The 18693-nt window shown below is 44.0% G+C and overlaps 1 protein-coding gene across 1 annotated transcript; it reads left to right on the forward strand.

Moving 5' to 3' along the window:
- Positions 1 to 16512: 16512 nt before the first annotated feature.
- LOC309552807 (uncharacterized protein) lies at positions 16513 to 18074 on the forward strand (the record flags this gene model as incomplete). Its single annotated transcript, XM_082253720.1, has 2 exons — positions 16513 to 16665; positions 16998 to 18074. The coding sequence occupies 2 exons, from the start codon at positions 16513 to 16515 to the stop codon at positions 18072 to 18074; spliced, it is 1230 nt and encodes a 409-aa protein (XP_082109846.1).
- Between the last annotated feature and the right edge of the window lie 619 nt (positions 18075 to 18693).

The following is an 18693-nucleotide window of genomic DNA, read 5'->3' on the forward strand; positions in this document are numbered from 1 at the left end:
TTCCCTGGCAACTGACTCTGGGGGGCCTCTCCTCCTCCCCCAGCCACCCAGGGGCCCTCTCCTTCTCCCCCAGCCACCCAGGGGCCTTCTCCTTCTTCCCCAGCCACCCAGGGGCACTCTCCTTCTTTCCCAGCCACCTAGGGGCCCTCTCCTTCTCCTCCTCCAGCCACCCAGGGTCCCTCTCCTTCTCCTCCTCCAGCCACCCAGGGTCCCTCTCCTTCTCCTTCAGCCACCCAGGGGCCCTCTCCTTCTCCTCCTCCAGCCACCCAGGGGCCCTCTCCTTCTCCTCCTCCTCCCCTCCTTTTCCTCTAACCACTCAGGGACACTTCCTTCTCTTCCAGCCACCCTCTCCTCCCCCAGCCACCCAGGGCTTTCTTCTTCTCCTCCACCAACCATTCTAAGACTCTTCCAACTTCCCTGGGGCTACTCACCCCCTTTGCCTAGTAGACACCACAAATCTATGACCAGCCTGCAGAGTAAAAAGTCGGGGCCTGGTTACCTGTATGTTCTTGGGCCAGGGCAGAGCTCTCCTCCCAGAGCAACAACCGATGAGAGCAGAGTGAGCTGACCGGGCAGTCAATTCCTACTGATGCAAGTACACGCCCACCGATTCCTCCACATCTTAGGATTACATGATCAGACGGCAAATCCCCAGGCAGAGAAGGCAGGGTAGGTGTCAGCAGACAACAGACACCTGGCAGCCGCAGTGAAGGGACTGTCTGCAGCACACTGCTGCAGATTTTATATCTGAGGATTTAAAACAATCTTTAACTTGGGAGATTTCCCTGACTGCGCCCTTCTAAATGTTGTTGCTCCACCACTGGCTGCGAGGCCCCTGTAGGTGCGAGGCCTTAGGCGACCGCCTAATTAGAGAGCCGCCTATGGCTGGCCTGCGCAGAGTCCTGACCTCAACCTGATAGAACACCTTTGGGATGATGCGAGCCTGGCCTTCTTGTCAAATATCAGTGCCTGACCTCACGAATATGCTTCTGGAAGAATGGACAGCCTTCCCAGAAGAGTTGAAGTTGTTATAGCTGCACAGGGTGGGCCAACTCGGTATTAAACCGTACCGAACACGGTAGAGGCAGCCTGAGGACCTAGTTCTGAGCACAGGAGCAGGGCGCTCACTATTTTTGTTTCTGGAGCATTAAACCGTACTGACTAGGACTGGGAGACCATTAAAGTTCATGTTCGTGTAAAGGCAGGTGTCCAAATACTTTTGACAATATAGTGTGTGCGTGTATATATATATATATATATATATATATATATATATATATATATATATATATAGTATATCGCTATATGGACCTGCATGGCTGGTGGCACAATAATTGATGGTGTTTCAAGAGGTGGAGCATGTTTTTTTCTATGGGTGTATATGGGACTTACAGAATTGTGTAACTCCTATATTTTAAGGTGGGAACACACCTTGCATAGGTGATGCTGAAATATGGGAGAGTGCATATAGGGTAGAGCACTTGTTTTAAATTGAAGGCTCAATTTTCGATGGAGCGTGTGTGTATATTTCTTGGGGGTTGAGATGCACAATATATTTTAACAGAAAGCACTGTGATATGTTTGCTATTCCTGCTTGGAATATTGGAGCATTAATGATCTGGGAGCTTGGAGGATATCTGTGTAACAAGGTAGTCTGCATCTGAACTACAAAAAGGCTAATTTCGGACCTGGGTAATATTCGGTCCAATAAGCAAAATGAGAATGCAGCCGATCTTTAAAAAAAAAACGTTGGTTTTGAACAATGTGGAGCTTCATGTGAATATCCTCTTGTAGGCAGAGACCTTTCAAAATTTTAACCAAAAAACTTTTAAACCGCTTTTTAATTATTACCTACAGGTAAGCCTACGTATAATAAGGCTTACCTGTAGGTAAAATTAATATCTCCTAAACCTGCACGGTTTAGGAGATTTTCACCCTGCATGCAGCCACTGACACCGTATCTTGCCGGACCTTCAGAGCTCCTTGTCGGAAGGTGAACTCCCGCGCGTCATCGCGACTCTGGCCACTCACCGCGCCGGAGCCGCCGAACCCGGGGAGAGACGCCGAGGGAAAATGTACTACTAGCACATTATGCCATTGTCTTGCAGGGTTTTTGTTTTTGTTGTTTTTTTTTACACAGGGGATACAACTGCTTTAAGATCACATTAATATTTAAGATTTTCCTTCACACTGAGAAGATTTGGACATTTACTTAGCTAAATAGCATTTGCCTGCAGGAAAAAAAGCTCATAAACACTGCTAAACTCTAACATTTGCTAAGCGCCAGTGCCCAGCGTTATTGATTTTTGCGGGTCGCTGCCCTGTGAATAGCTGGTTGTTAAGGAGTGGGCCAGCAAGCCGGCCGCTGGATCCTTAACAGTGGATGACTCATCACTTGTCAGCGGGGTTTCCCCGCTGACAGCTGAACGTAAACAAAACAATACTGGCAATTAAAACTTGAGAGAGAAAAAAACAGCATGAGGGTTACACTCAATTTATAGCAGGTCCTTTGGGGTCCATACCAGACCCTCATCCGAGCATGCAGCCTGACAGGCCAGGAAAGGTGGGGGGGGGGAGTGAGTGCCCCTCCTCCTTAACCATACCAGGTCACATGCCTTCAAAATGGGTGGTTGCTTTGCGGCAGGGCCTCCCCCAAAAGCACCATGTCCCTATGTTGATGGGGACAAGGGCCTCTTCCCCATAATTCTGGCCAGTGTTTGTGGGTGTTAGTGCATGTGGGGGCTTATTGGAATTTGAAAGCCCCCTTTAACAGATCCCAGCCCCTCCATGTGAATAAGAATGGGTACCCCTACTCATTCACCAAAAAGTAAGTAAAAACGCAGAGCCAGTTTTTGACAAGTCTTTATTAAAAAATAAAAATAAATTGTCCCTTGGTGTAAATCCAATGTCAATCACAAGGAATGCCAGCTGCTGACTCAAAGGGCCTGGTATCAATTGGGGGGGGACCCCCCACACAGTTTTTATTTTATTTTTAATTCCGTCTTTCTTTTGTTTACATTCAGCTGTCACGGGGGGGATCTTGCTGACAGCTGATGAGTCATCGGTTGTTTAGGATGCAGGCAGCCACCTTCTCCTTAACACCACTGCTAACCGCCAGCATAAAAATGGAAAAACGGGAGGTGCCTGCATGGTGGCTCCCTGAATGGCAGCTTAACCACTTTACCACCGGAGGATTTTGCTGTCTTACGTCCAGGCCACTTTTTGCGATTCGGCACTGTGCAACTTTAACTGATGATTGCGTGGTCGTGCGATGCCGTACCCAAACAAAATTTACGTCCTTTTTTTCCCACAAACAGAGCTTTCTTTTGGTGGTATTTGATTACCTGTGCGATTCTTACTTTTTGCGCTATAAACAAAAAAAGAGCGTAAATTTTGAAAAATAACAATATTTTTAACATTTTTTTATATGAAATCCCCCCCAAAAAAATGTAAAAATCTAAATTTTTTAAAAATTTCTGCCCAATTTGTTTTCTGCTACCTATCTTTGGTAAAAAAAATCACAATAAGCGTATCTTGATTGGTTTGCGCAAGTTATTGCGTTTACTAACTAAGGGAAAGATTTTTGTCATTTTTGGTGTTTTTTTTTTAACGAGTAATGGCGGCAATCTGCAATTTTTTTTGCGGGACTGCGACATTGCGGCGGACAGATCGGAGCCTTGACTGACATTTTTGACACTTTTGGGGATACCAGTGACATTACTGCCGTAATCAGTGCTATATATATGCACTGTTACTGTAAAAATGACACTGGCAGGGAAAGGGTTAATTTTATTGGAGAGGGAGGGGTTAATGTATGCCTGGTGCTTACTGACGTGTGTGGGGGGAGGTGACTGAGTGATTCAGGGACAGATCGCATGTTCAGCTATGCTGAACACTGCAATCTGTCACTCCCTGTCACTTAGGAGATCCGCCCGCTCTGTTTACACAGGCGGGCGGATCTCCAAACTAGATTCCCCGATGATCGGGGAAGAGCAGCGGCGATCGCCGCCGCCCCTCCCCTGGCCCGACTCCCGCAGTGACTGAAAACAGCGGGAGCGCGCCTCCGGCGGCGCGCGAGCGCCGCCTACAGGGGGAGGAGTCCAGCGACGTAGTACTATGTCGCCGGACGATAACGAACCACTTTGCCGCAGTACGCTCAATGTGAGCGGTCGGCAAGTGGTTAATCAGGGAGCTCCATCCCGCTCTGACGTTCTAGACAGCCCTGCAGCGCTCATCAGCACTTCACCACCTTCCCTGGGTACCGATCAACACCTGGTCACCCAGTGCTCTCCACGGTACCCCAATGCCTTGCTCTCAGGTCTGTAGAGACCTATCGTGGCAATTGAATTCTGCGGCTTCCCGCCCCTGCAGCCCTAAGATGGCGGCCGCATCCCCTCACACCATGGGACCCGATGAAGGGGAAGATATTGCTGACGCTCCAACACACCATCCGCAACACAGGTCAGTCACTCACAGCCCGGCTACCCCCCTGGAACTGCCACAAATACTGTCCCCAGCCTCCACAGTCTCCCTCCTGGAGAGAACAATCAATGAACTAACACAGTTCCCGGCTGCGGCCTACCCGGACCTCCAGAGCCTGTCACAGGGCTCTCTGCCTTTACCTAATCCTAACCAGCAGGATTTTTCTTATCTCATGGCTACTTTTTCTCAGATGCTATCTAAGGGCCTGGCACAGACAGCTTCTCAGATCACTTCTGCCATTCACAATGATCTCCAGAACCTTGGTTCCAGACTTAAAGCTATTGAACTTAAAACTGACCAAACCGTTCTTAAGGTTAACCAAAACTCTGCCAGAATGCAAGATTTACATGACCAACTTGACACTGCTCTGTCCAAAATCGATGAGCTTGAGAATAGATCCAGAAGATATAATTTTAGGATCAGAGGATTGCCTGAGAGTATTAAGGACAATGATGATGTTGTTACCACACTCATCCAGGACTTGATTCCTGACATACCACCTCACCGCCAGGAGCTAGATAGAGCTCACAGGGTCCTCATAGCCCCCCTTCCTGATGGTTCTCCAAGGGACATTATTGTGAAACCGCACTTCTACAAAGTCAACAAAGTCATGAACATTTCTAGACACTCAGAGCGACTATCTATCCAAGGCCACCCCATTCAAATCTTCACGGATCTATCGCCTAGAAAACCTATAGCTTTTCAACTCTCCCAGACGGGGAACAGCTCCTCCTGAAACTCAGATTCATCTCCCAAGAACCTACCACCTCCGCTCCGAACAGAAGCTCTGGATCTTCCAAACGCCCCTCTCCTCAGAGCCCCCTGGTACCAGCTTCCTGAACCTGGCTGGCATTCCATTATTTTCCACAGGGCGCACACTTGTTTGATTGCCTGTGGGGGTCCGTCCCCACTGTTGCAAAACTATACCGTTCCCCTTTGGGGTATTTTTAATTCACGTGTGTTGGACATTACCTTTTCAGTTTTTCTCCAATTTGATGCCTTTGATGCTTCTTTGCGGGTTATACACCTTTTTCTAATGACTTACAATTTGCAGCTTTTTTTGGGTTCATTAATGCCCCCCCTTTTTTTTTGTTATGCAGCTTCTTGGCGACACCTATCACTTTTGCTTTTTTGGGGGTGTCTAGCCGAAGCGGGATCTCTGCTGCACCTCGCTCCCTCTCTGCATACAAATGTCTCAGGGCATACCGATCAGTCATAGTACCCAAAAACAACATATTCTCATAGTGCAGTAACATTTAAAACACCATTTATTTTAATTTGCCAAATAAATGCTTACAAGTAATAAAACCAAGTGAGCTTATCTGTGTGGATCGGTTCCCAGCCAACAAGATGACCGCTGCTTCTTTACTATGGGGCGGGACCTGTGACGTGGGACGTCACCATAGTAAAGAAGCAGCGGTCATCTTGTTGGCTGGGAACCGATCCACACAGATAAGCTCACTTGGTTTTATTACTTGTAAGCATTTCTTTGGCAAATTAAAATAAATGTTTTTTTAAGAGAAAGAAGAAGGAAGGAAGGAAGGAAAAAAACGCAAAAGGGAGGAAAAGAGGAGAAGGTGGGAGCAGAAATGGAGGGGGGGTGAGCAGAAATGGAATAAAAGAAAGAAAGAGGGGGGAGGGGATAAGAAGGGGGGCGGGAGAGAACCACAGACCTCTGGTATCAATCAGTAGTCCAAGGCGCCCAGACCTTGTCATATTTCCAAGGGCGACCCCTATTCATATAGGTCAGTTTATACATAGGTAGGTGTTAGATATAACCTTTTTGGGGCTAAACAAAGTACAGGTAGACAGTCTGTTGTTTTACTGAACACTGCTTTTGTTCGGAGCAGGAACTCGTTTATTCCTTTTGAGGCATAGACAAAAACATGAACTCACAAATGTAACACTGCCATCTAATGGTCATACAATGTAATAGGCACACAGTAATGACATACAGTGGTTGTTGCTGATTAAATACAAACCTTGTATGCTAACACCCCCACTCAACAACTACTATCTATGTCAATCCCATTTCTGATCTAAGATCCACAAATCTGGTTCTAGCTAGTGGCTTTGTCAAAGCATCAGCAATAATTTTTTCCGACTCACAATACACAAGTACAATCACTTTCTGATCAACTAAGTCATGAATGTAATGATGTCTGACATCGATGTGCTTGGTCCTTCCATTAATTTTCTCACTTGTTGCAAGCTTAATGCAAGCCTGATTGTCCTCAAATAAGACGGTAGGTTCTGATGTTGCTTCTCCAAGATCCTTGAGTAATTGCTGTAACCACACAACTTCTTGACTGGCATAAGCTGCAGATATGTATTCAACTTCTGTAGAGGACAATGCCACTGACATCTGTTTCTTGCTGGACCATGATATAGGACTGTCTCCCAATTTTAATAAGTAACCACTTGTGGATTTGCGTGTGCTGTGATCACCTGCCCAATCGGAGTCCACATATCCTACGAGGTTTAAACTACCACTTGCTGACAGTTTTAAATTTAAGTCTTTTGTCTGTTTCAGATATCTCATAACTCTTTTGATCACATTCCAGTCTCTTTGACGTGGTTTATCAACTCGCCTGCAAAGAAGAGACATGCTGGCTGCAATGTCTGGACGTGTAGTGGTTGCAATGTAGAGAAGTGCCCCCACTGCTTGTCTGTATTGTTCATTGGATGTGAGAAGATCATCTTCTCCTTCTAACTTTGGATAGACTGTATCCATAGGTGTGCTTGCTCCTTTCGCCTCTGTCATGTTGAATTGCTGAAGAATAGATTCAATTTTTGCACTCTGATTCAACAGGAAACTTCCATCTTTCTCACGCTGGATATCAATTCCAAGATAATATGTCACTTCACCTAGGTCTTTAGTTTCAAAGTGCTTGTTGAGTACTCCTGTTAACTTTGCAATTTCATTGTCGTTTTTGTGAGCAATGATCAGGTCATCTACATAAATTAGCAGATACATGCACTCAGTGTCTACTTGTTTAGCATATAGGCACGGATCAGCTTTGCTTCTTGTAAATCCTTTAGTAGAACTTGATTAATCTTCAGGTTCCATGCTCGAGCTGATTGTTTAAGGCCATAAAGAGATTTATTCAACTTGCAGACAAGGTGCTCTTGTCCCTTTTTCAAATATCCTTCTGGCTGTGACATGTAAATTTCTTCTTCAATATCACCATTAAGAAAAGCTGTCTTAATATCGTGATGTTTCACAATCATTGTACGCATGGCAGCCACTGTCATTAGTGTTCTGAAAGTACTTTGTTTAGCAACTGGAGCAAAAGTAGCATCAGAGTCCTCACCGAACTTCTGTGAGTAACCTTTAGCAACCAGCCTTGCCTTGTACCGACAGACTTTCCCTTCAGAGTTACATTTGGTTTTAAAAACCCATTTACATCCTATGGCATGTTTACCTTGAGGTAGCTCTGAAAGTGTCCATGTCTGGAGATCTTTGAGTGATGTCATTTCTTCATCAGCGGCTTTATTCCATACTTGTTTCTCATGCATTGGCAGTTTCTGCATCTCTTTCCATGAACCTGGTTCAGTTTGAACAGCTCTGCGAGCTATGTAAGATAAACGTTCAGCTGGAACACCTTTATTGATTCTGGTTGATTTTCTGACTGAAGGTATTTCTGGTTCAGTTTCAGGTTTTAAATCTTCTGCAGAAATTTCTATTTCTGTATCACTTTCCTTATTTTCTTGAGTGACTGATGTTGATTCTTTCTCAGTTTGAATAGTTTGTTCAAACTTTGAGCACACAGAACTTTCATCAATAATTACACTTCTGCTGACTGTTACTTTGTTCGTGTCTTGATGTAAAATCCTGTATCCTTTTTGAGATTCACTGTACCCCACAAGTACACCTTCTTTTGCACATGCATCCCATTTTGTACGTTTTTCTTTTGGAATGTGTACATAGGCTTTACTTACAAAAATTCTGATGTGTCTTAAATCTGGTTTCCTTTTGTTCCACAGTTCATATGGAGTTTTTGTTGTTGCTTTTCCCGGCAAACGATTTTGAAGATAACATGCAGTTGTGATAGCTTCTCCCCAGTATGTAGTTGGCATATCAGCATCAAATAGCATGCTCCTCCCACTTTCACACAGTGTGCGGTTCATTCTCTCTGCAACTCCATTTTGCTCTGGGTTATATGGAACTGTTGTCTGGAACATAATTCCATGCTTCCTGAGAATGGCTTGTGTTTTACCACTTGTATATTCTGAGCCATTATCTGTTCGTAGCACTCTGGGCATTCCGCCAAAAATATTATTTACTTGAGCGAGATACTCTTCTAATTTCTCTGGCACTTCATCCTTATTGTGAAGTAGAAATACTGTGGTATATCTGGAGTAATCATCAATGAAGGTCAGGAAGTACTTTTTCTTTCCTGGAGTCATAGTTTTCATTGGACCACAAAGATCTGAATGTATTAAGTCCAGAGGTTTTTGGGATTTGCTGTTGGTCTGCTTGGAAAAAGGTGTCCTTGCCATTTTTCCTTTAATACAGCTAGTACAAATCATTATGTGATCACATGGATTAATCTTAATACCACTTGCATAGTTATTCTCAACTATTTTCTTTATTGTATCAGAATTTCTGTGCCCCAATCGTCTGTGCCAAGTGTGGATGCAGTTTGAATGTTTATCCTCTTTGGCTATTTTAACCATTTCACTGCAGTTCAGCTGATACAGTTCATCTATGATTTTAGCCTTTGCAAGCAAGCAATCCCCTTTTGTTATGATACAACTGTCACCCTGAAATGTGACTACATTGCCTTGGTTAGTGAGTTTCTTTACTGACAAAAGGTTGCTTTCAAGATCTGGCACATACAGAACATTCCTCATATGGATCTTTTTAGTGATATCTGGAGAGATAGGACAGTATAGAAAGCCATCTCCTATTCCCACTGATTTCATAAATTGTCCATTAGCTGTAGTTATCCCTTCTGTTTTGCTTTCATCAAGCTGAGTGAAGAAACTTCGGTCATTTGTCATGTGACTTGTAGCACCTGAGTCCACACACCATGCTTGCACAGAGGTGACACCATTTTTGGATCCGAATGCATACTCCTTTGTTTCTATGACATTCTTAGCTTGTTGCAATGCACTTTGTTTTTGCATTCTAGCTTTCCAGATTCTACAATCTGCTTTTTGGTGTCCTGGTTTCTTGCACACAAAGCATTCCCGCTTTTCTAGCTGCACGTTACTGTGCTTATTTTTGATTTTTGTCTTTAAAGCTGTCTCTGAACACACACTCACATTACTCATGCTTTCAGTTTTGCGCTTGTATTCATCCACAAGCTTGCCTTTAACATATTCCAGTGTCAGATCATCATCTGGACGTGCATTTAGTGCTGTGACAAGTGTCTCATAACTTTCAGGAAGTCCACTTAATAACAGCGCTGCAACATGGAAATCTTTTATCTCTTCTCCAATCCCTCTCAGTCTCTCCACCATCTCTAAGGTCTGTCTTATATAGTCCCGCATGTCCTGGTCTTTCTGTAGCTTAGTCTGATAGAGCTTTCTGATTAAATACAGTTTATTGCTGAGATTAACTCTTTCATGTGCTTTCTGTAACTCTTCCCACATGTCTTTAGCAGTCTGACAGTTACATATATGTATGATTTGATCATCATCTATGCACAGGGAGATTGTGCTCTGTGCTTTCTGATCTCTGTCTAACCACTCCTCTGTGGGCTGTCCAGGTCTTGGTTCATTTATACATTTCCACGTACCTTCTCTTATAAGCAGCATTTTCATCTTGAATTTCCAAGATTGGTAGTTCTGATTTGTCAGATTTGCAATGGAGAACTTCGCTGAGGGGATGGCAGCAGCCATTTCTGCTGTTCGTCTTTCTGTTGCTGTCTCCTGCACTTACTTGCTTTAGCTCACTGTATCTGGCTATATCCGGGGGTAATCTGTATTATATCCTGGGCTTCTGTAACATGTCCTGGGCCCATAACCTTTTAGACATAACCTTTTTGGGGCTAAACAAAGTACAGGTAGACAGTCTGTTGTTTCAGTGAACACTGCTTTTGTTCGGAGCAGGAACTCGTTTATTCCTTTTGAGGCATAGACAAAAACATGAACTCACAAATGTAACACTGCCATCTAATGGTCATACAATGTAATAGGCACACAGTAATGACATACAGTGGTTGTTGCTGATTAAATACAAACCTTGTATGCTAACAGTAGGTCCAAATCTACCAATTTGAGTCAGGACGACACAGTTGGAGGGGAAGGGGAGGACCATTTAAGCAGTATGTCCTTCTTGGCATAGTACAGCAGGTAGGAGATCAAAAGCTTAGAATGGTGCGCCCGCTGGTCATCATCATGAATGCCCAGCAGGGCTAGTGCAGGGGAAACCGGGAGAGAAAGCTGAAGAGAATTAGAAATCTTAAGTGTGATCAAGGCTTTAAAGACAGAATCTGCTCCCGGTCCGGATGGGTTCTCCTCAATCTATTACAAAACTTTCGGGCCTACTTTAGCTCCCCATCTCAGCAAGTTTTATAATGCTCTGCAAAAAGGGGAGTCTGTTGAAAGGACTTTGAACTCGGCATACATTTCAGTCATCCCCAAACCGGGCAAAGACCACAGCAATGTTAGCAATTACAGACCCATCTCTCTCAATAACGTAGACTTAAAAATCTTAACGAAGGTCCTCTCAAACACTCTCCCGCTTCATTAGTGCTTATGTTCATAAAGACCAATCGGGCTTTATCCCAGGAAGGCAGGGCTCTGACCAAATTAGACAAGCTGTGGATCTCATTTCTCTGACCAACTCCAGGTGGGATGGCAGCTCTCCCCAAGAAACGTTAGTTCTTTCCCTCAATTTACATAAAGCCTTTGACTCAATCTCATGGCCTTACCTCTTCGAGACTCTCCAGAGGTGGGGCTTTGGCACTAAATTCCTCAACATTTTAAAGGCCCTCTATTCCTTCCCATCAGCCCACATCCGCATTTTAGGTCACTAGTCCGACTCTATTTCTATTAAGAGGGGCACCCGACAAGGTTGCCCCCTTTCTCCTCTTATATTTGCAATCGCCATTGAATAACTAGCGATAGAGATTCGCCACCACCGGGACATCCGCGGTGTTCATTGTGGTCTAATGGAACACAAATGTGCACTCTTCGCGGACGATGTTTTGCTTTTCTTGACTTCCCCAATCATTTCGATCCCTAACATTATGCACCATCTTCGCAAATTTTCTCCCGCCTCTGGCCTCGTGGTAAATTTCTCTAAATCCATGGCACTCAACATATCCATCCCAACACCCTCCCTCGAGGCTCTGAAACCTTCTTTCCCTTTTGTGTGGTGTAAGTCCTTGATCCCTTATTTAGGGATACATCTTACACCATATATCGACACCTTATACCAGGCCAATTATCCTCCCTTATATAAAAATCTGTCCAGCTGGGATCATCACAATCTCTCCTGGCTGGGTAGAATTAACTCCAACAAAATGACCCTCCTACTGGGGATTTAGTATTTTTTTAGATCACTGCCCATTCCCCTCATTAAAAGCCATTTACTTAATTTACAATCCAGTATAGTCAAATTTGTTTGGGGCAAAAAGGGTTACCGATGGTGTTCTGAGTCCGCTGAATTGAGGGGAGGGAATATCGACTATTTTTAATGCTCTAATGGAACCCTCAGAAAAACCTGCTTATGCACTCAAATGGGAACATGACTTACAGTTGGATTACTCTTCGGACGATTGGCACCGCATTTTCCACAGATCTTTCAAGGGCATAATAAACACCACTCTCATTGAAACAAACGTTAAAATACTGACCCGTGGTATCTAGTCCTGACCCGTGTGGTGCTCATGTTCCATAACACCTCCCCATTGTGTTTCCTTCACTCCTGGTGGTCATGCCCCAAAATCCAATCATTTTGGAACAAATTTTTCCACTTACTCCAGCTAGTCACGAGCATCCAGATTCCTCAGACGCCTCAAGTAGCCTTCCTGCATGATTTTCCTCACAAATATCCCAAACACCTGTCAGCTCTATTGTTGTTTATGCTCCTGGGAGTGAAGCTCACTCTGGCCAAAGCTTGGAAACGGCCTTCAGTCTCTCTAAATTCTGCCAAACAGAAGATTTCTTGGATAATGACAGAGGAAAAGATAGTTGCTGTTTTACAGGACCGGGGGGGGGGGGGGTAAGTTTGAAGTTATTTGGGACTCTTGGGTGCAATATCTACACGTTGCACTGTGATCCTCCCTAGACCAAAGCTTTTGAAAATCCCCAGTGACTCTCCCCTTCCTCCTTTCCCCCTTACCCCACCTTCTTCTTCTCTCCTTTTCTCTACTGTTTATTCTCCCCCCTTTCTCTGTTCTCTTCTTTTACCTTGGCCTCCTTTTTCAGGTTGAGGCACCCCCTATTCCTCCATGTAGAGCCTACATCCCACTCGTATTTCCTTTATATGCACAGAGCCTCCTTATCCAGACGGAGCCCTGTCAGTGTTTGACGAGCAGCCTGGTCCCCAAATGTGTCGCAACCCTCATGGGTGCACGGGGCCAGGGTTCCGCTCGCCAGCCTAGCCTTTTTTTTCACCTCTTGAATTGGTTTTCTCGGCTCCCGGGAGGACATGGGGATGTCTCACCCTTACAAATGGCCTCTTTGTAATTTGCAAATTTATTGAGCCACACTTTTGGTTATAATATAACAAAAAAACTATCAGCGCAAAAAAAATATATACATAGAACTAATAAAAGTGATTAGTAAATTGTGCAAAGATCAAGCAATCAATACACAATGCAAACTAAATAAACCAAAAATAGTGATGCGCCAGTCAAGTGCACAAATGGTGATTAACAAACTCAAAAGTCTGTGTCCATAAACATTGCAGTGTCCATATAAATCAATCAAAAAAGTAGTAAATCCACTCCCATGTGTCCAAATGAATATCTTGTGCAAAACTTAATTGGGTGCTTCTGTGAATAGTGCAATCCCACCACCAGGTGAATTGGTCTCTCACCTCCACTATGGACCCAATGCTGGGTCAGTACCAGCGTTGTAAAAACACAGAGATCGTCAGATCACATAGGCTATAGATAGCCGGTCACCTCCAGAGGGATTACCATCGATTGACATAAGAAGGGAACAGAGGAAAAGAATCTAGTGCTCTCTGTATTATTGCAGCAAACCGCTTTATTGAATATGAAGAATAGTACTCACAAAGGTGGCACTTCCAAAGCGCATAGCAGTCAGTGTAAAAGGTATCCAGGAAGAGACGGCTTCCAGCACGCAGGCTCCGCCCCCTATACGCGTGACATCGGCGCCCAACCACAGGCGTTGACTTCTTCAGTAGGGGTGGAGACTGCTGGGTGTGCTGCGCCTTAAGTGGCCGGGCTGATCCACAAGACGGAAGCTGATTGGATCTATTAGCTTACTGCCCGCCCTGAGCCTTCCGTGTGGCTCGGGACCCCTGAATGAGGAAATTCACATTAATTCCCTGGGGCCACGTAGCTTTGACAGATTATATATTAAATAAAACAAATTGCAATGCAACCCTATATGGTATAGGGATTTGTTAGTTTTTTATATCTAAATACATGCACTTATGGATTTAATGCGTTTTTAATTAGTTGATGTATTTATTATATTTATGTATTTTAATTGAAGTGTATGAAAATGTATTTATTAGTTGAACATCGGCATATGCCAGGAAGAGATGAGCAGCGGTATTCAGTCTCTTGTAATTTAGATGTTAGAGATGCATTGCAATTTGTTTTATTTAATATATAATCTGTCAAAGCTATGTGGCACCAGGGAATTAATGTGAATTTCCTCATTCTGGGGTCCCGAGCCGCACAGAAGGCTCAGGGCGGGCAGTAAGCTAATAGATCCAATCAGCTTCCGTCTTGTGGATCAGCCCGGCCACTTAAGGCGCAGCACACCCAGTGGTCTCCACCCCTACTAAAGAAGTCAACGCCTGTGGTTGGGCGCCGACGTCATGCGTATAGGGGGCGGAGCCTGCGTGCTGGAAGCTGTCTCTTCCTGGATACCTTTTACACTGACTGCTATGCGCTTTGGAAGCGCCACCTTTGTGAGTACTATTCTTCATATTCAATAAAGCGGTTTGCTGCAACAATACAGAGAGAACTAGATTCTTTTCCTCTGTTCCCTTCTTATGTCAATCGATGGTAATCCCTCTGGAGGTGACAGGCTATCTATAGCCTATGTGATCTGAAGATCTCTCTGTTTTTACAACGCTGGTACTGACCCAGCATTGGGTCCATAGTGGAGGTGAGAGACCAATTCACCTGGTGGTGGGATTGCACTATTCACAGAAGCACCCAATTAAGTTTTGCACAAGATATTCTTTTGGATACATGGGAGTGGATTTACTACTTTTTTGATTGATTTATATGGACACTGGGATGTTTATGGACACAGACTTTTGAGTTTGTTAATCACCATTTGTGCACTTGACTGGCGCATCACTATTTTTGGTACACTTTTGGTTATTGCTCTTCAATGGCAAGTGCATTTTCTTATTTGTTTCTCAAAGTTGTTTCACATGGCTTGTGTCACGATAACGCTCTATTACCATATTTTATGTTGTCAGTAAAGACTGTTTTGCTTACTGTTCTTCAATAAAATGTTTGAAAGTAAAGCTGAAAAAAAAATATACGCAAAAAAAATGGAAAAACGCTGACAGTAAACCCTAATGTATCTAGGGTTTTTCCTTCATTTTTTTCAGCTCCTAGTGTGCGTGGAGACTAACTTTGTTGCAAGCAAAATATGATGGACAAGCAGTTGCTGCTTCCTAGTCAACAGATCAAATGTATAGTGCAGGAGAGCCTGTCAGGGGTCCTTAGAAAAGTCCCTGCTGAATCATTTTTTAAGGTGACAAAATCCCTTTTCCAGAAGTTATTTCCACCAAATATGTAGCATGTTCCTTACAGCAGTACAGCTATGGAAACACTTATCTGAAAGTTCAGAATTTAGGTGAGAAAGTCATGAGGGGATCATATACAACCACATCATCACTTTATATTCTGTACTAGTGACATTAAGAGAACAGGAAGCCAGATTATTCAAGATCGAGAACCACTCCTCTAATTTAGACTGCTTAAGATCTCTTTCCCATCTACTAACAGATAAATGTTAATTGTAATTTGGAAATGTATTTGGTTGTATACAGTATATAAAAGTATAATCGGTTTGGAAACCCCTAGGGCAGTGGTCTCCAAACTGCAGCCCAGGGGCCAGATGCAGCCCTTGGTTTGCCTTTATCTGGCCCATGGGGCACTTTTCCTCCTACTGATGCAAGACACTATTCCTCCCACTGACACCAACAATGGGGCATAGTTCCTGTTACTGACATCAATGGGGCACTGTTTCTCCCATTGAAACCAACAATGGGGCCATATTCCTAATGCAAGACGCCTCCCACTGACACTAACGATGAAGCACTATTCTTCCACTGATACCAATGATTGGGCACTATTCCTCCCCTGAATGCCAAAGATGCAATGTTTACACCCACTGACACCAAGACAATTTTTACTCCCAATGGCCACAGTCTGGCCCCCCTAAGGTCTGAAGGATAGTAAACTGGCCTTTTGTTTAGAAAGTTTAGAGACCCCTGCCCTAGGGTATATAAAAAGGCATGCTCTTAGGTACTTAGGTATTGTTTAGGAGGGGGTAATAAGCCGATACTGTGTTTGTCCATACCAAAATAATTCAGTTGCTGGGGCTTTCTTAGGTTCCTGAATAATGGCACTTTTCCACTGCAAGTACCGGCTCGTACCGGCTCGGCTCTACTCGGCCCTGCTTGGCCCGGTTTGCTTTTCCACTGCAGTACCGCATGGTATAGTGTCGGAACGGTTCGGTACGGTACGGTATAGGTTTGCTTTTCCACTGTGTATAGTACTGATAAGTTGTGGGCAGGATTACTCTGTAGTTGCACCGCCTCTACTGCCGTGACATCATCTTAAGGAGACACAGCAAGGAGACACAGCAATGGAGCCTATGGAGGGAATGGTGTTCCTGATTCTCGGCATGTGGATTCTTTTCACCACTCGGCGAAGACTCTTTTTACAAAGGAGGCTGATGGCAGCAAAGCTAAATACTGCAGAAAAAAACAAGAGAGTATGGGAACTCCTACAACAAAGTAAAGATGATGATGACAGGTTTGCTCAGCGGCGCACAAGGGTAAGCTTTAGCACTGTTTTTGGCACTTTTCCACTGCAAGTGCCGTGTTATGTGTGTGTTATGTGTGTGTTATGTGTGTGGTATGTGTGTGGTATGTGTGTGTGGTATGTGTGTGTGGTATGTGTGTGTGGTATGTGTGTGTGGTGTGTGTGTGTGGTATGTGTGTGTGGTATGTGTGTGTGTGGTATGTGTGTGTGTGGTATGTGTGTGTGTGTGGTATGTGTGTGTGTGGTATGTGTGTGTGTGTGGTATGTGTGTGTGTGTGTGGTATGTGTGTGTGTTATATGTGTGTGTGGTATCATTTGTTAAAATGAGTATTCTGTGTATTTCAGATCCTTATGCTGCAAAGTCGCCGCCACAGACCTTCTGTTTGGACTGTAAACCGAGCTTCTGATTGGTGGGATGTCATTGTTCCCAATTTTACAAACACTCAGTGGCTGGAGAACTTTCGAATGTCAGAAGAAACATTTGCCTACTTGTGCAACAAAGTGCGTCCAGTGATGGAAAGACATGACACAAACTTTCGTGTTTGTGTTCCTTTAAAGAAGAGAGTAGCCATTGCACTGTGGAAGCTCGCAACTGGCTCTGAGTACAGAAGTGTTGGACATCTGTTTGGTGTAAGCATAACAACTGTTTGTCGATGTGTCCATGATTTCTGTGCAGCAGCAGAGATTTTGTTGGTACCAGAACAAATTCGTTTTCCAGATCAGGAGAAGTTTAAAGAAATAGCTGCCTACAATGAGAACAGGTGGGGGCTTCCACAGTGCATTGGTGCTATTGATGGATCTCACATACCCATCATAGCACCACAGGACTATCACTGTGACTATTTCAACCGTAAAGGCTGGCACTCCATCATCCTTCAAGGTGTTGTTGATGGAAAGGGACTCTTCTGGAATGTTTTTACTGGGCTGCCTGGAAGCATGCATGATGCTCGGGTTTTGAGACTGTCCACACTGTGGGATCTGTTAATTCGTGGAACACACAAACCAACTAACACTAGAAACATTGGTGGTGTGAATGTTGGCTACTACATCCTAGGAGATTCTGCCTATCCCTTGCAGCAGTGGCTCATAAAACCATTCAGTGACACTGGACGGCTGACAACAGAACAGCAGGTGTACAACATGAAAATCTCCAGAGCACGTGTAGTGGTAGAAAATGCATTTGGTAGATTAAAAGGAAGATGGCGTTGCCTTATGAAAAGAAATGACTGTGCAGTTGACCTTGTGAAATCTATGGTCCAGACTTGTTGTGCACTACATAACCTTTGTGAGAGTCATGGAGAAGCCTATGAGAGTTCATGGGATTCACCTTCTGTACCAGAGCCTGTAGTGGCACTGGCACAGGCTGTAGAGGAAGAGGGCAGGGATGTATGTGAGGCTCTGATGCGTTACTTGAATAGTTGACTCCTGTCAAGCTATAGCAAAAATAGTTCCAAGTATAATGTCTAGCTTCCCTTTTTTTTTTTCTTTTAACGTGCTTTAATTATTCAAGGGGTTGTGGTATGGTGATTTGACCGATCATCAGCACGGGAGGTGAGAAGGCTTTATCATCACCACCGAGCATCGCTGCTGACCACAGCACTTGCTACTGTATACCTGCTATGTCAAGTTGGTAAGCTGAAGGAATGTGTACAATAGCAGGTGGTGTGGTCAGCAACGATGCTCGGTGCTGATGATAGCCTTCTCACCTCCCGTGCTGATGAACTGTCAAATCACCATACCACAATAAAAAGTTTGTTTTAAAAGGAAAAAAAAATGAGACATCAATGGGCAGAAATATTTACATGCAAATATTATATGTATACATCTATTTTTTATTTTTTTTTGGTCACCTCCTGCCACGTGTATAATGTTTTGCTTTCCTTTTTTTTTTATAGTAAATATGCTTTCAGTAGCAATTGTTACAGTACATTCAAATACAATATTAAATTAATCTAAAAGCAATGAACTACACATGTTTGTCCACTGTTTTGGATTTTTATTGTACAAAACCAGGTACAAAAATGTAAAAATATAAAACATT

The sequence above is a fragment of the Pelophylax lessonae genome, assembly GCF_965119305.1.
Source record: "Pelophylax lessonae genome assembly, chromosome: 4".
Classification (NCBI taxonomy): domain Eukaryota; kingdom Metazoa; phylum Chordata; class Amphibia; order Anura; family Ranidae; genus Pelophylax; species Pelophylax lessonae.